The sequence below is a fragment of the Micropterus salmoides genome, unplaced genomic scaffold (assembly GCF_014851395.1).
Source record: "Micropterus salmoides isolate LMB-PRFRI ecotype aquatic unplaced genomic scaffold, ASM1485139v1 Ms_hic_scaffold_6, whole genome shotgun sequence".
Lineage (NCBI taxonomy): Eukaryota > Metazoa > Chordata > Actinopteri > Centrarchiformes > Centrarchidae > Micropterus > Micropterus salmoides.
In genome coordinates, this window is record NW_024044348.1 from 34087686 (window position 1) to 34104005 (window position 16320).

At 41.0% G+C, this 16320-nt stretch overlaps 1 protein-coding gene and 1 non-coding gene across 2 annotated transcripts; both read right to left on the reverse strand.

Moving 5' to 3' along the window:
- Positions 1 to 245: 245 nt before the first annotated feature.
- On the reverse strand, positions 246 to 319 carry trnat-agu. Its single transcript has one exon. It is a non-coding gene; the product is annotated as a tRNA-Thr (tRNA).
- Positions 320 to 2034: 1715 nt separating this feature from the next.
- On the reverse strand, positions 2035 to 11282 carry dnaja2a (DnaJ heat shock protein family (Hsp40) member A2a). Its single transcript, XM_038701294.1, has 9 exons — positions 11114 to 11282; positions 9725 to 9784; positions 7540 to 7769; positions 7272 to 7352; positions 6987 to 7120; positions 6686 to 6882; positions 5328 to 5472; positions 4600 to 4727; positions 2035 to 3176 (listed from the first exon to the last, which is right to left on the reverse strand). Exons 1-9 carry the CDS (start codon positions 11189 to 11191, stop codon positions 2988 to 2990), a joined length of 1242 nt encoding a protein of 413 aa, XP_038557222.1. The 5' UTR covers positions 11192 to 11282; the 3' UTR covers positions 2035 to 2987.
- Between the last annotated feature and the right edge of the window lie 5038 nt (positions 11283 to 16320).

Consider the following 16320-nt stretch of genomic DNA (forward strand, 5'->3'; position numbering starts at 1 on the left):
CCATTGTAGCCTGACGGATTCTTGGCTCAGTAGGCCGTTTCACTGCCGCCCCATGTGGTCAGAAGAGTGTACTGCAGATGTCTCCGCCAAAGTACTTTTACGTGAAATGTCTGCGTTTTCACACCCGCCACGCCACGGGAACTGTTTCTAGAGGGAGAAAATAACGTCAGTGTATCACCTTTAATAAGAGAAAGATTAAATTAGTGTTTAATAACTAACGGGAAAGAGGAGAGACATTCAGTAAAAGGCACCGCTGGGATTCGAACCCAGGATCTCCTGTTTACTAGACAGGCGCTTTAACCAACTAAGCCACGGCGCCGATGCTACGGTTTCTGAAATAGCACATTATGAATAGTCACATGTGTCAATGACGTAATAGTAAAGTTAATTGGTGTTGACGTTGGCTGATAACCGCGCTACCTACGGGACAGAAGACATGTGAGCACAGCGTTTTACATTGCCGATGAAAAGAGGTTGTAATGAGATGGGAACTTGTAAGATTGAAATTTAAAAGGTAAATTAAGTTCACGTTTGGCCTAGATACTGGTAACATGAATTAGAGGTGTCATGAAAACCAAAACGTTGACTTAGGTAGGGTGTGAAAAAGACTCGCTATAATTTCTGCTTGTTGGCATTTAAGTTATGGACTAAATACAAACATCACTGAACCCTGAAACTAATTTGAATAACTCTGAAAATGCTGCACTTGGTTGTCAAATATGTGATGTGTCACAGTTCCTCTGCATGATAAATACATGCAGAAGCTCCTTCGGTTAAGTGGAAACCCGGTCCCTCTTCTTGGGAGGCAGATTATTTGGAGACAGCACTACCTCCCTGTGGCCATGTCTGCACACTACAGCTGAATGAGACACCAAAACTATAACAGACAAGATTGAATAAAAAAAGATGTAAATAAACATATCGTAAATGGACACAAGGCGAAGGAATCCAGGGGCCGTATTCACAAACATCCTAACGCTAAAAGTAGGGTCGTGTCAGTGCAAACTTTTGGACGTTTACGTTTCTGGTTTAAGTGGATGCAGCTCCAAGGGATCAGTATTATACAGTTATGAGATAAATAATCGCATGAATAAATTGTGGGATATATTTAAATGAAACAAAAACTTGACAAAATGTAAGAAATTATATAAATGCAGTATCTCATGTTGCTCTAAAATGTCCTTTCATCCTTATTATCGCAAGTTTTATGGACTTAAATTTTATTTCATAATAGCATTTTCCCCTTGTATTTTATGCCACTTTTCATATTTCAAATATTTGACTTTTCATGACAGTGGTGTTGTCTGCTGCCTCTTAAGCTAGCAAGCTCCCTAGTCATGTTTTCTTGCCACCGTTTGGAACCATTTCTTCCCCATTTTTTGGAAGAACTATTTTGGTTTAAATTAAAATGTTGCAACCAAAAGCCTCAGCTGATCGGTGTACTCTTGCCTAAAAATGAGGGTCAGTTACCAAAACTACCTGGGCAATTAAAACCAGCATTACAGGTAGGTGGAAAATATTTGTTGCTCTTTCAATCTACGCAAGTTTAATGTAGGTAAAGAAACAGAAACACCTATAGTCTATCGAAATGAAACAACTTACAATGTAGTCAAAGAAGAAACTGCAACTGTGATCATCACTCAACAATTCAGCAGAGGCCATTACAGCATATTGTTTGTCTTCATTAAAGTCAGGCTGCATTGAGGACAGTGTGATGTCATTCACTTTTATGGGATGACTGATGATGGAAAGTTTTTTTAGGAAGGCTAGATCTAAAATGAGCATCAAGCCATTTTGGTCTTGTGGCATCTGCTGTCAACAGTTATTGAAAGTAGTTGGCACACAACACCGACAGTATCTGTGGATTTGTTCTAGTCACTGACACATTGTTTCTGGAAAGAAACAGCTGATACTCCCCCCCGACCCCTAAAGCAGCTAAGACATCTGCTTAGCTACATACAAACACTACGGGTGTTTTAATGTTTTTGTTGCAATTATTGAGAAGGAAGAAAACAAGGCAAGACACACAGCATGTGATATTTCAACAATTTATTCAACAACTTCATAGACATTTTCTTAAGAAGTGTGCTGCTTCACTTGATGTTTGATAAGTGCAGGAACCAAAGCTTTTTACATGCACGTGGTCGCAGCACAGATACAGGCTATACGTTTGTCATTTCACTTGTCATTTTTCTTTTTTAAAAATCACACAGCTTTGAATACAGCAGCTGATGAAGCTTACCAACAACCAGTTCAATGATATACACAATAACCAATTTTCAGTTTCAATTAAAATATATAGAAAGGAAAAAAAAACAAAAAAAAAACAAGTAAAAACCTACAAAAGAGAATAAAGCTGTAAAAATCAGAAACAAATCCTACAAATGGCGCTGAGTGAAAGAATCTATGAATACATGAGTCCAAGGATCTGCATGTCACATTGCTCAGCTGCTTTGTCTGTGTATGCACATTGGTTAGTTTTTAAATTAATCATTGTAAATACTATGAAAACAAAATGCATGTCACACACTCGGCAAACAAGAAACATTCCTTTCTTCGACTGATCTCCTATTAGCAGAGGGGAACGGACTTTTACAGGGGAGACAGGAGTAGAGGGGTGAGGGGTTCACCTTGAACACCAGATCGTCATCCTAACATGACATTCATTGGGGCAACCATTTGTTTTGATACATCTTAAATACTTTGTGACTTCTACCTGAAATTCTTCTTTTAAGTGTCTAAATCTGTTTCAGGTGCGGTCTTTGGCTGCCCCGGTGCGAGTTCCTCAGACATAGACCAAAATAAGCCCAGCACAATATTACAGTGTTTCAACAACTCCAGGTGCCATGACTCAATGTCTTTTTGAACTGTGTCTGAGGAACTACCAAGCCTTTTAAGTCTGACCTGCCTCCTTGTTCACTCTGCAACTTGTACATTTTCTCCCCAAGTACAGCGTGGGTTGCGTGTGTGTGTGTGTGAGCGCATGATTACTGGTGGGCACACTGTACCCCTGGCCCGTGGTGGCCGCCCTCTTCGTCGGAGCTGTCGTTGTAGGCCTCTCTGCGGCTACCCGATGTCGAGCTCTGGCTGACATCATAATCCTGCAGGTCAACCTCCTCTGTGTCTCCGGTGATGATGGGCGGCTCTGATCGGGAGGGCAGCATGTCCTCCAGCTCCTGCACATGGAAAACATTCATCATCATCCAGCTTTATCAGATAGCTTCATGTTTCCTAACCACCCAGTAGTGTGCTAAAAGAGGAACTTAGCCGTTATTGGGGAACCAAAATCAGCTGTACTCAGAGTGGGAAAATAAGAAGTGTTACTGTGTGAAAGTAAGTGCTCAATAAGTCACCCATTTATGGCGAGAAAGCTCTAATCCCTGAAGGGAGTTGCTGGTATAAATATCTGCAAATTCTTACTTGCAGAGGACTAAGCTTTCTCATTAAAAAATACTGAAAGGAACATGTGTGTTTACTCGCTTTAGTTGATCTTAGCTGTGTAACACAATTACACATTTCTATACAGTACCAATAAATTGATGTTACAGGTCTTCAATTAAAAATTAATTGAAGACCTGTAACATCAATTTATCATCTGAAGTCCAACTGAAATAAAAATTTTTTTTAAAGATTTCCCTTAAGAAAGTAATTTGTAATATGGCTTCAACTAATAACTCTTCATCATCTTTTAATCTACAGACTATTTTCTTCATTAATCATTTAGTCTAAAGAATTTCAGCAAACAGCTGAAATTCCCGTTCCCACGGCTACATCTTGCTTTGTACAACAAACTGTCCAAATATATTCTGTTTCCAATCACAGATGACTTAGAAAGCCAGAAAATATTTACACTCGAGAAGCTGAAACACTGAATTTTTATATTTGTTGGTCCAATATCAATAGTTAATAAATAGGAAAAGAGCTACGAAATGAGAACACACAACACAGCAAGCATCTGCTTTCTCCTTACTTACATTACTTGTTTTTCACCAAAGCTAGCACACACGCATCCACCAGGGTACGCATGTTAACATCACACTGGCCACACTTTATGGGTGAGCTGTAGCAGTTTGACAAACTTTTAATGTAAATCTTTGGTTATTTCAGATTAAGAGTAGCGTGGTCCTTTTATTCCAACATCGATGCCAACATCAAACCACTTTCCTTCAAAGCTTTAAAAAGAATAAGTCTGTTTAAGTTACTCGATGCTTCAATAGCATTTCTGATCTCAAACCTTTAAACACAAACTAGGGCTAATAAGATGATTTTGATAATGACTTGCTCAAAGTACATTCTCCCCCATATAAATGTGCTAAGAAACCCAACAGAGGAGCCTAAAATCTTAACTCTACTTTGTGTTTCTGATTTTATTGCTGTTGAGGCAGCTAAGTCACTCTGGAATTTAAAGGTCTAAATTCCTAATCGGACTTAACATGTCATGACAAACATTACAATCCCGACCAGTCAACACTGGTTGGGTATGATGAGGTACTACTTTGGGCCAATAGCTGTTCTGAATGTTTTCATGTTCACTGTAATGAGCCAAATAACACCAGAAGATGATAGACGGTTAATAATCAAAGGAGTAACATGTCATACCACAAGTTTCTCAGGGCTGATCCAGTTGTTGTCGGGAAACTGGACGTCAAACTTTATATACAGATCTCCCTTCTCGAAGGGGTTTCGGTACTGTGGCATCCCCTCGCCTCGCACCACACGGACCGAGCCTGAAAAAGGTACAAATAAACATTTAGTGTATATGTAAACTGTGAATGGACAATAGAAGCCTAAGAGGAACACGTCTGACTCGTAACGTTTGCCAAAACTCTGACAGAGGATGTTTATGAGCCTTATCTCCCCTCGTTTATCAATTACTGTTGATGTGTCCTTGTCTCTGGCAGCCTTATCCAGCATCACAGGAGCTGCTAAGTACCTTCTTAATGTGCCTCCTTGTTGTTGTTGTTGTTGTTGTTGTTAGCACTCAGGAGGAACCCAGTCTGTTATTATTTTACTTGCGTTGAAAGGTTACAAAATGTGCACAGTGTCATTAAATATTCACAGTGTGAGTAAAAGCTAACCACTCATGACGCCTTTCTAGTGATGCACAGAGACAACCTTCTCTGCGCAAACTTTTAGGCAACAGAGCACACAGCCTCGTCAGGACGCCTGCTCAGGTGTGAGGACATGTTAATGTAACACGTCCTTTGTCCTGCAACAACGCCATCAGAGCTTTTACCTCATCAGTATACAACGTGTTCAAGATAAATCTGATTGCTGAAATGTTAAAAGTATTGAAGAGAAACAGATGTAGTATCAAGAGAGTTAACCTGGTTCAATGACTTTGCCAGCTGGGTACTTCACAACAATCTGTCTTCCGTCTAAGTGCTTCAGCATAAACTGGAAGCCGCACAGCGCCTCCACCAGCCCAATCTTGTGGTTCATGAACAGGTCGTTGCCATCTCGCCTGAATGTCTGGAAATTGAGAGAAAAGAGATAGTTAAAAATATTGATTAACTTTTCATGACCGTGCAGTTAAGTCTTTTTAAAAAAAAAAACAAAAAAAAAACACAACTCACACCCTTTGTTTATTTACAGAACAAAGGAATAACATACAATATTATCCGTTTTGCTGTAGCCAGCCATCCACTAAAATATTCGGACATTATATTACATTTTAAATCAAAAGAATTTGGTTATTATACGTTGGCCAGTATTCATCACGGCAGGTGTCCGTTCCCATAATTCCACGTCGTTGTACAATGGCCAGCTCTGACAACACAGCACTGTGCAAACGGCTCATTCAACTCTGTAACCCTGTCGCAGAAATTGTATATAACTTAATTTGCTCACTCAAGTACGAGTGGAAACCCAGTATGCATTTGGGCTATCCACCACATGAAACACCCTAAATGTCTTTTCAGACTCAAAACCAATTGGCCATTGTACTACTTTATCATTCCTCTAAGCACTGCAGATAAAGAAACTATCAATTTGCCCTGGGAAGGATGGAATAAAGAAAAAAAACACAATGGCCAGGTCGCCTATCTGCTTTATTGTCCTAGGCTAGCTTACCTGAATCAACATCCACGCATGACAAGTGCACAGACTGTGAAAACTCTCCTGTAACTGCTTCCCAGTGTGAAACAATCTTTCTGACAGTGTTATTTTTCTATTTATTCATCTGTCACACAAAACGGTTACATTCCACTCAGTATTCGGACCAAGGTAGGATATTACACTAATTAAGGTTTTTCTTGCCATCTAAATCAGACAGGTCATGCATGCATTAATTTTAATATCAACACTGGATTAAGGAAAGAATAAATTAAAAAAATTACACCAAGCCCGAGCACAATGCATCGAAAGGGATAAAGCAAAGCTAAAGACGCATGCAGATAGTACAGTGTTTGTGACCTACTTCAATTTGGCTTTTACTATGACAGTGAAGGCCCACAAAAGAATATAAACTGAAATTAACACTATAACAGGAAGTTGTGGCCAGGTGAGAGAAGTTGGCTTGGAACTGTAGTCATCTTTTTACAGTCATGACATAATCAGTAACTGCCACAGAAAACCGTGAAATAAGCAAAACTTTGTCGTAAAGGATATTTTCCTCCCTATTAGTGTCATGTGAGGGCAGGTTAACATGAGCATGGCTGCAGTATTGGGGAACAGGCCCACCTACCTCATTATCTTTTTCCTGCAGGACAAGGACAATATCCCCAGGCTCGACGCCAGGTGCCTGGTCAGCCTCCCCTCCAAAGGTAATTTTCTGGCCGTGCTTCATGCCCTTGTCCACGTGTACCTCTAGAATCTTCACCTCCTTCACGACTTTCTTGCCCTCACATTTTTTACAGCGGTCTTTCTCACTGATAACTTCCCCTGGAGCGAGTTAGAGAAAACAACATGAGGGATCTGTGCAGGCGGGGCCACAATAAAACACACAAGAAATGCCTGATTACAGTTTAGATCACTGAGCCCCTTACCTTCGCCATTACAGTCAGTGCACACAGACTGCATCTGTTGGACCATCCCTGGGGCCAGCTGCCTGATCATGACGCGCATGCCACGCCCCCTACATGTTGTACATTTTTGTACGGCGCCCGTCTTGCCTCCCTGCCTGCATACATACACACCAAGATATAGATTTATTGTTAGAAACTTGGGAAACGTAACAAGCTTAACGAAACCATAAAGCTGTAACTAGACTAGACAGTCAAGCAGACATCAATGTTGACTACAGCATCATGCTGGAGTCATATGCAACTTACCCATTACATGTGCTACACAGTACATTCTTGCTAAGTTGTAGTTTAGTTGTTTTTCCATTGTAAAGGTCATCCAGTGACACCCTGCAGAACAAGTGAGATGTTTAGATACTGTCAGTGACACCATACAGCAGAGCTAGAGTACAACAATGGCTTGCTCAGAACATCAAGGACATTTTAACAACTTCCAAATATAAAAGAATTATTGAACATGAAGTACAAACAGTTCACTCAAGTAGCCTATATGCAAAGTCTACACGCTTGGTCTTACTTGAGTGGATGGACCATGTCCTCTCCTCTCCTCCGACCTCCATTCCTTGAACGACCACCCTGGCCACCCATGAATCCAAAGAGGCCACCGCCAAAAATGTGTGAGAAGATATCGTCCATCCCTGGTCCACCCCCACCTCCTTCCCGCAAGCCCTGTTCTCCATAGCGGTCATAAAGTTCCTTCTTTTCAGGGTTGGTCAGCACCTCATAGGCAAAGCTGATTTCTTTGAACTATGTTTTGAGAGGGAAGAAAACAACAACAAAAATGTAACAAGATACAGTCCCAACAGTGGAAGCACACAGAAACTAAAGCAATTCAACAGGATTCCAAATACTACAATTTAAAACTACAAATTAAAAGACAAGTGTACTGTGGCAGCAGCTTGGGTGTATTTTGATATCTAGTAGTTTATTTCTTATTTCACCACTTTAATTCTACCTTCTCCGCCTTATTTTAGTGTTTACTCGCTACTTGAATTTGCTCCTTTCCCCTTCAGTTCTCTCCCCCCCCCCCCACACACACACCGGCTTGCCCCGCATCTTTGATTCTCTCTCCCGGTAGGTTTCTGATCTGCTTACTTTCTCCATCAGCAGTACATTTTATAAAGTCACTGAAAAGACAGAACTCTTGAATTTTTCCACCCGCTATTCTGTTTTCAGCAGCAGGTGCGCCGCATGTGGAGGAGGCTCGTTAATGACGTAGCTTATCAAAGCAATTGAAACCAACATGGTACTGAATGACATCTGCACCGGTGTTCAATGTTGCTTTACCTGGTCCATGCTTGTAACATATCCACCGTGTCCGCATCTTGTAACGTAATACCAGATAACATGTCTCTCTGCGGGTTATTCTGCAAAAAGCTAAATTTGATTGCAAAATACCTGAGTGGCCTGCCCAAGTAAAGTCTATATGTGGGAACCACTGACATTACTGCAGTTGAATCAGCATCTCTCTGATATTATCTCAACAAAACAAATCTGAGTTGTGTGTCCATCTCCTTGACACTGGAAAGGATGAGCTGAGTAGCACACGCTTCATTTGCTAAATTTCAAGTCTCTTCCCTTTAACAAATACTGACTTTAGGCTTACTTTCCGGAAGTTGCCATTTTCTAACAATGTGATCCCTGCTGAGAAAATGGCACTCCTCACATGGGGAACAATGGAAGAGAGGCCATAATTCTTAAAGTTTGTTAACTTAATGTTCCCAAAATGCAACCTTTTACGCTAAGAACAATATTATGGAGAGCTTTTGATGGTTTTAATAAAACAGTATTCATACCTTACAGTAATTTGTAAATTTAGACCACTGTGACAATATATAATCAGAAATATACATTCAAGGTGCTGTGCAATTCTAATCTAATGCACGCTTTGTCAAATGCAGCGAATATCTCCTCACAATCCAGTGTTTGTACACAGCAGAGTTTCTGTAAATGGGAAACAAAGTGGCTCGGACTGAGCCACAAAACACTATCTGTGATCTGTGTGTCAGGTAACGTTAATGACTTCAGCTTAATTTCTAGTTTTCCAAGACATGCTGTTGTTGTGACGTTAGCTATCGTGGCAGGAGTGAGTATCGCTGTCTGAAGATGGTGTGCTTTCTCTGGGTCCTCTTCGCATTTGTTAGCAACCTGTCCCACAACTTAGCTTAGTTAGTTACACTTCTTGCTGTGTCGTTGTTCGCTCATGGTAATTGTCATGGTATTGGATTTCTCCAGAATATTAACTCGGCATTTGGTCTCCACACGGTGGCTCCTTTAATGTATTTATTTAACTATTTTAGGTTAGGATTAGCCTTTAATGGAGAAATTTGTCTCCCAAGGGACACTAATTCCACACTGTCTGGCAGCACAACCATCACAACAATTGCAAGTTGAAATTTTTACATTACATTTACCATACTGGACACTGATGGACACACGTCGTAAAAACAGCTTATGAAAAAAGGCAAACTTTAGAGAGAAGACAAAGCTTTGGTTCCAACTGCCCCTCCAAAAAACAAGTTCTTAAACTCTTTTGTTGAGGCAACAATGGTCCAACATACCAAATGCCATACCAATTATTCTTTTTTGCTCCCCATTTTAATTTAAACAGAAAGAACATAACCTATCCACTGTTAAACAGGGCTTTAATGAATAAGTTCGGTCGGTATTTAAATCAGAGGAGACTATCACAGGTGTCTTACCTTGTCACCAGCATTTGGGTTCTTGTCAGGGTGGTATTCTTTTGCCAGTTTCCGGTATGCCTAAGAAAACACAAAACAGGGTGCTGTATTAGCTAACGTTAACCATGCCTTGTTTACTGGACCCAAGCATCTGCATGACTCAACACATTAAGTAACCTTTTTCAACTTACTGTTGACGCAATCACACGTGCCCCTCAGACGAAACCTGATGTTACACTACCTGTTAACTGCGTTAAGCTTTCAAACACCGTTAAGCTCGTGTTCAATGGGTTCCTGATTAACGATCAGTCTCCTAGAGTGGCGAGAGAGTAGCTCAACATTTTTAACTACACTTCACCCGAAATTACCATTTTGTCGAAAAGCGGCAGTTCAAAATGTCTGACAATAGATTCACTAACGTTGAAGGAAACTCTAGTAAGCTAATCAGCATATCTTGCTAACACTAGCCACAGATGAGGTTGCGATGTCGCTCTAGTTAGCAAATGTGACAAGCGGTTTCCATCCTGTTTAATAAAGTTAAAGCATGGAAACAGAGCTGTCTGGATATATATACTGGACACCACACATGTATAATGCTCGCGTCCTAATTAGGCTAGCTCACAAGGAGATGGTTAACTAAAACGGCACGCTATGTGTAGTCAGCTAGTTAACGTTAGCCAATGCTGGCAGAGGATGGGTTCAATCTTAACAGTTTAACTCAATGAATAGCGTTGAACTGGCTCGACTAATCTGGGGGTGAAACAACACTCAGGCCCCACTGTAATGATGCCAGTTGAAGATGACACTTAGCGAAAACGTTATCATTAGCTTAAGTTACTGTAACGCTAACTTTAATGCAAACATCAAGGCGGCTTCTTCTGATTATTTTGTCACACGGACTACATCAATGTGTGTCCGTCAGCCATCCTTGAGTCCGTTTCGTTTGAGAAGCACAAACGATCATTAACGTTACCTCTTTCTACAACCTTCGACAAGCCGAGCTAGCTAATATACACGACAAACACCTGAGCTAAAGCTAACGTGAGGTCAATCGCTTGATTCGTAACGTCACAAGCTAACTTGGGTTAACTCAACTTTAGGTGCGAGTTGTGTTATTGAAGTCAACTGTTTAAGACAATATAAAACAATTTCTGACTGATTTTGGCTAAAAATCGAAAAATCACCGGACTTCATTGAACCCATAACGTTAATCATTAAACGTTAGAGCCGCATCGTCACATCAACATCCAGGCCAGTTAGCTTGCTAGCAGGATAACAGTTAGCACAGCTAACGTTAGCTAGCTGTGCACAGCAACGCATTTCCTGATTGAAGCAATTTTAAGTTTTTGAAAGTCGAAACAGAAACGTAATCTAATGTCGTAGTTTCTTCAGCCTTTCTTGTGTAATTACCTTCTTCAGCTCATTTTCAGTGGCGGATGGAGACACTCCGAGAAGGTCGTATAGTTTTGTATCGACTACAGTCGCCATGGTGTTAATGTGGCTGATGCAGGGAAGTGGGTGGACAAAGAGAAAGAAGCCGGTGGAAAATGTTTTCCTCGCCTCGTGTCTCAGTTTCCGGAAAGTTACAGTGTCTCGCGCGAACATAAACAAAGCTTAGACGATTTGTGTGCCCGCTGCTGCCTCCAAGCTGCTGATATGCTGCATGACTCTGCTGATCTGATCTATAAATTACAATTTACAAATTACAATTTTTAACTATATGTGTACACTAATTTAATAATATACTGATTTAAAACTGCATATCACACAATATCAGTAAAGTGAACTAAACTAAATATTGAATAGCATAAAATATAAAAGTATTCAAAAGTATTCATTATGCAGAATGGCCCATTTCAGACTCTTCAGATTTAAATTATATTATGTGCACTCCCAGGTACTTGTAGTCCTCCACAATGTCCACACTAAACCCCTCTATGGAAACAGAGGTCACTGGTGCCTTGGAAAGAGAGCCAAGGCACCAGTGACCTCTGTTTCCATCATCAGTGAGGAATACAAATACCTGGGAGCGCACTTTGACGATAAACTGGACTGGGCCAAGAACACTCAAGCCCTCTACAGGAAGGGCCAGAGCTGTCTCTATTTTCTGAGGAGGCTGAGGTCCCTCAACATCTGCAGGACGATGCTGAGGATGTTTTATGAGTCTGTGGTAGCCAGTGCTATCCTGTTTGCTGTTGCATGCTGGGGCAGCAGGTTGAGGGTAGCAGACTCTAACAGACTCAACAAACTGATCCGCAAGGACCGTGACGTTGTGGGGGTGGAGCTGGACTCTGTCGGTGGTGTCAGAGAGGAGGATGCTGTCCAAGCTACACGTCATGTTGGACAATGTCTCCCACCCACTCCATGATGTGCTGCTCAAACACAGGAGCACTTTCAGTGCAAGACTCATTCCCCCAAAATGCACCACAGAACACCACAGGAAGTCATTCCTGCCTGTGGCCATCAGACTCTTTAACTCCTCCCTCAATGTGTCTGACACACAGACACTTATTAAATTGGACCTTGTAGTGCAATACATTCTGTGCAATATTCTCTGTTATGATATTCGATGTGCAATATTCTCTGCAGCAATTTCTGCATTTATTCACTACTACTGTTCATCACAGTTCTGTTAAAAATGTAAATATTGTACATATCCATACTCCTTTATATATTTTTCTTTAGATTTTATATTTATACTTTTTATATTTATATTTTTCTTTACCTACCAACTTCTATTAATATTTCTATTCTTTTATGCCTTGATGTGCAATGTGTGCAACTGTGACACAAGAATTTCCCCTCAGGGATTAATAAAGTATTTCTGATTCTGATGACTGGATTATATTAGTGAGGCATTGATGTTGCAGCTCCTAAAGGTGGGGCTAATTCTTATTATTTTATAGCTTAACCTATAATTCATTAGTTGATTTATATTAAATTCATTAAGTAGGACATGGTGATACAATCCCTGAAGATTCAGCACTTTGGCAGCTTGGCGTTGGTCCTGGATATGATCACCAGGTAGAGCCACCATTGCAACTCATCAGCAGTTATGAACATCAACAGATTGGACTCCAAGCTAAGTGGCTCAGCCATGTGATTTTACTCCTCTCACCTCATCCAGCAGCCTTGCCTGGCTGATAAGGCTGTGGCACACCTGCTAGCTTCTTCCTGGCAGCACACTTCCTCCACCACCAGCAGCCAGCGTTCAGCCTGTGAAGCCTTTTGACACGTGGGTTTCTTTTCTCCCAGGCCAAATCCCCCTCTGCCTCGTTGGACATGGCCCTCTATGTCCCAGTGCTGAAGGGCAGATTTTGCATCAGCAACTGCAGCGGCCGGGAATCCCTCCATGAGACTGGAGATGGGCAGTGACAGGGCTCCATTTCCGTAGAGCCCTATGCTGCTAAGACATCTTGGTAGACCCAGCCATTTCCTCACTTCTGCATTAACGAGTTCTCCAGTCTCATGACATAAGTCAGACGGAACTTGTACATGGTAACAGGCCATATGAGTTGGGACAGCAGGCCAAACTGGAAACACCAGGTTTCAGCTTCCCGGGGAGTGCAGTGCTGTCAATCTGCTTGAGGCCACTGATTGTGTCATGTTTTAGTTGCTCCAACTCCTTGGTGTTTTTAAGCTCTGGGTTATACTATTGTCCAAGGCTTTTAATGGGTATCTCCATGACCGTTGGTATTGGCTCACCATGGATTTGGAACTTTACTTCGTTGAGCCGGCCCTTCTCAGTGGCGATACTGCGGGTCTTACTGGGTTATATCTCCATTCAAGCTCAGTTGATGTTTGCCTCCAATAGGCGTTTGGTACATGCTTTTGTTGTTGTTACTATAGTCATATCATCCATATACACTCTAATTGGAGGAAGCTGCAGTCTACTGTTCAGGCGCTCTCTTCTGACTAACCATTTTGATACTTGAATGATGAGCTCCATTGCCGTGGTGAAGGCCAGGGGAGAAATGGTCCAGCTCGCCATTCTGCCTTTCTCCAAAGGCAGCTGGCCAGTGGTGCTGTCCTCTGTAGTTACGCAGAACTGGAGGTCCTGGAAATTGGCCTTGACCAATCTTGTGATGCTCTCTGGGACCTGGAAGAAATCAAACGCTGCCCACAGGGTCTCATGTGGCACAGATCAAAAGGAGTTAGCTAGATCCAGGAACACCACATGGAGGTTTTCTTCTTAGCAGTCTGAATCTGATGTCAGATGATGCTGGCATGTTCCAGACATCCTGAGAAAACACATGTTCCTGCTTTCTGTACTGTCGTGGTGATGAAATTGCTCAGCAACAATGTTGAGAGTCTTTGGGCCATGACACCAAAAAAGATCTTTCCCTCCACATTAAGAAGGCAGATCTGGCTGAACTGAGTAACGGAGTCCTTTTCTTTGGGCATTACTATTCCTCCTGCCCTTCGCCATGCTTTATGCACAATAACCTTTTCCCATGCCACCCAAAGTAAACTCCAGAGGTGCTTCAGAACACCCGGGGTGTTCCTGTACATTTTACAGAGGATACCATTGGGCTCTGGTGCTGATGCTGTTCTTGCCCGCTTTATGGTGTGACTGGCTTCTGCCTCTGGGTGTCGTAATAGCTGTTCCTCAGGTATTCCTCCAGTTTCTTTACTGGCGCCCTAAGGAACCCACTCCTCTCCTCATCAAAAAGGCTTTTGATGAACCTGTATGGGTCCCTGTAGAAGTCAGTCCTTGCCTGTTCTTTCTTCTTATATTGTATTCTCAAACACTCTGGTCCTCCAAGCTTTGTCATGCATTGTTTTATTTCCGCCTGCAGTGCCTCGAGCCCTTTCTTTTCCTCCTCAGTGGCTTTCTTCTACTGTGTTCTCATCTGTCTTTCCTTCACAAGTCTTTCTAATTCCTGATGTCTTCTGCACTTGGGCTGGGCTGATGGTTCTTTCTGTGTTTGGGTTTTTTGCTGCTTGATCTTCATACCAAATCTTTCAGCACCAGTTGTTAATGGTGTCTCCCAATTTATCCAGTTTCCTTTCAACACCTCCTTTCTGTCCTTCTGAGAGATCAAAATTATACTTAAGAACAGTACTTGAGTATACGGGCTAAGTCATATTCCACCACTGCAATTATGTAGCCTAATCTCTTCATCATTTCAATAACATAAGCTGGATGCACTACCTTTACGACATGTGGTGTGTAAAAACAATTCATCTGCCTGCATGGGCACTGAAAATTGGTTAAGGTGGATCCTGTGATATCTTTTTGTGTGGTTGTTTTGTTTCATGTGCTAAACAGCCGTTAAATTTAGTATGCCTCAGGTGTGCTCTGTGCACCTGCTTCTGTTTGTGCGTGTGTGTTAATGTCTCCCCCTCTTTTTTGATTTATTATAAAATGCAGTGAGTCATTTGTTTTGATAGCTGCATCTCAATGAAATTCAAATTGATAACTGATCTGTATCAGTATAAAATCATATTATGATAAGCTGTTTATTCATATGTTAGCTTGACCAGATTAAGAATGTAGATATTGCAATTTACATATTTGAACTTTTTAAAACATTATACCCCAATTCAGTGTATTGCTCATTACATGCTTTTACCATGAAGTTTTATGGAGTAAAAACATTTTGAATTTAGTTAATGTATTCAAACTAGTAGAGTGACTTGTAATAAGAAAAATTAAATATTTTTCCTCTGCTAGCATGTCCTACTTCTTCAGTTAAGAATAATATTCATTTGACAAAAGATATCTAGATTATACTTTACACAAAGCAACTGTTAATATCTCATGAGCTCGTGTTCTGCCTTCACAAAACTACATTTTGTGATAATGTCCATAATTTTAAAATGTTTTATATCTTTAAAGGAGCGCTCACGTCTTATTTATCAGATATTGTCATGTATTGACTCTTGGGAATGTATTTACATTCAACCTAACAATCATTATCTACCTGACTCATCCAAATATTGTTGTACATATCAACTGTCACACTGTGTAGAAAAACAGTGCTTCATTTACAAACTGTTGTTTGGCTCTTCATGTAGGTTTCTATCTGCAGATAAAACAATGTCTACAGATGGGGCTGCATTTTCTACTGCAGAGGCTCTGAGAGATGTTCATGTGTTTCTCTGTGATGCTAGTTTCTGTAAAAATACACAGCAATGATAATGTTTTAAGTGCAAATAAATCCCACTGTATGTTATTATGAAATTTACAGCTAATTGTGTCACTTGTTCACATAAATAATACCTTAGTTCTAACAGGCGTGAGTAGTTATTGAGTAATGAATAACTGTGTGGATTCAACAATTCAAATTGTTTGTTGGTGTAATGCTCAGTTATTTTAATTATAAGTGATTTCTGAGACTTATGAGAAACCAGTAACGTCTGCTGCTCAGCAGCATCTGACAGCATATATTATCATACGTCTGCACTACCTTAATGCTGCCATGACTACATGCATTTATGTCATACAGGACCACATCACCACAGCCTAATGCATGTGGCCATGAGTATCTGAAGGAAATATATTTTAAAAGGGTGCCTTGAGCATCAGACAGGACAAATGCATCATGACAGCAAGGGAAAGCGTGAGTGTAAGATGTGGGCCTATGAGAGCGAGTGAAATTCATTATTCAGAG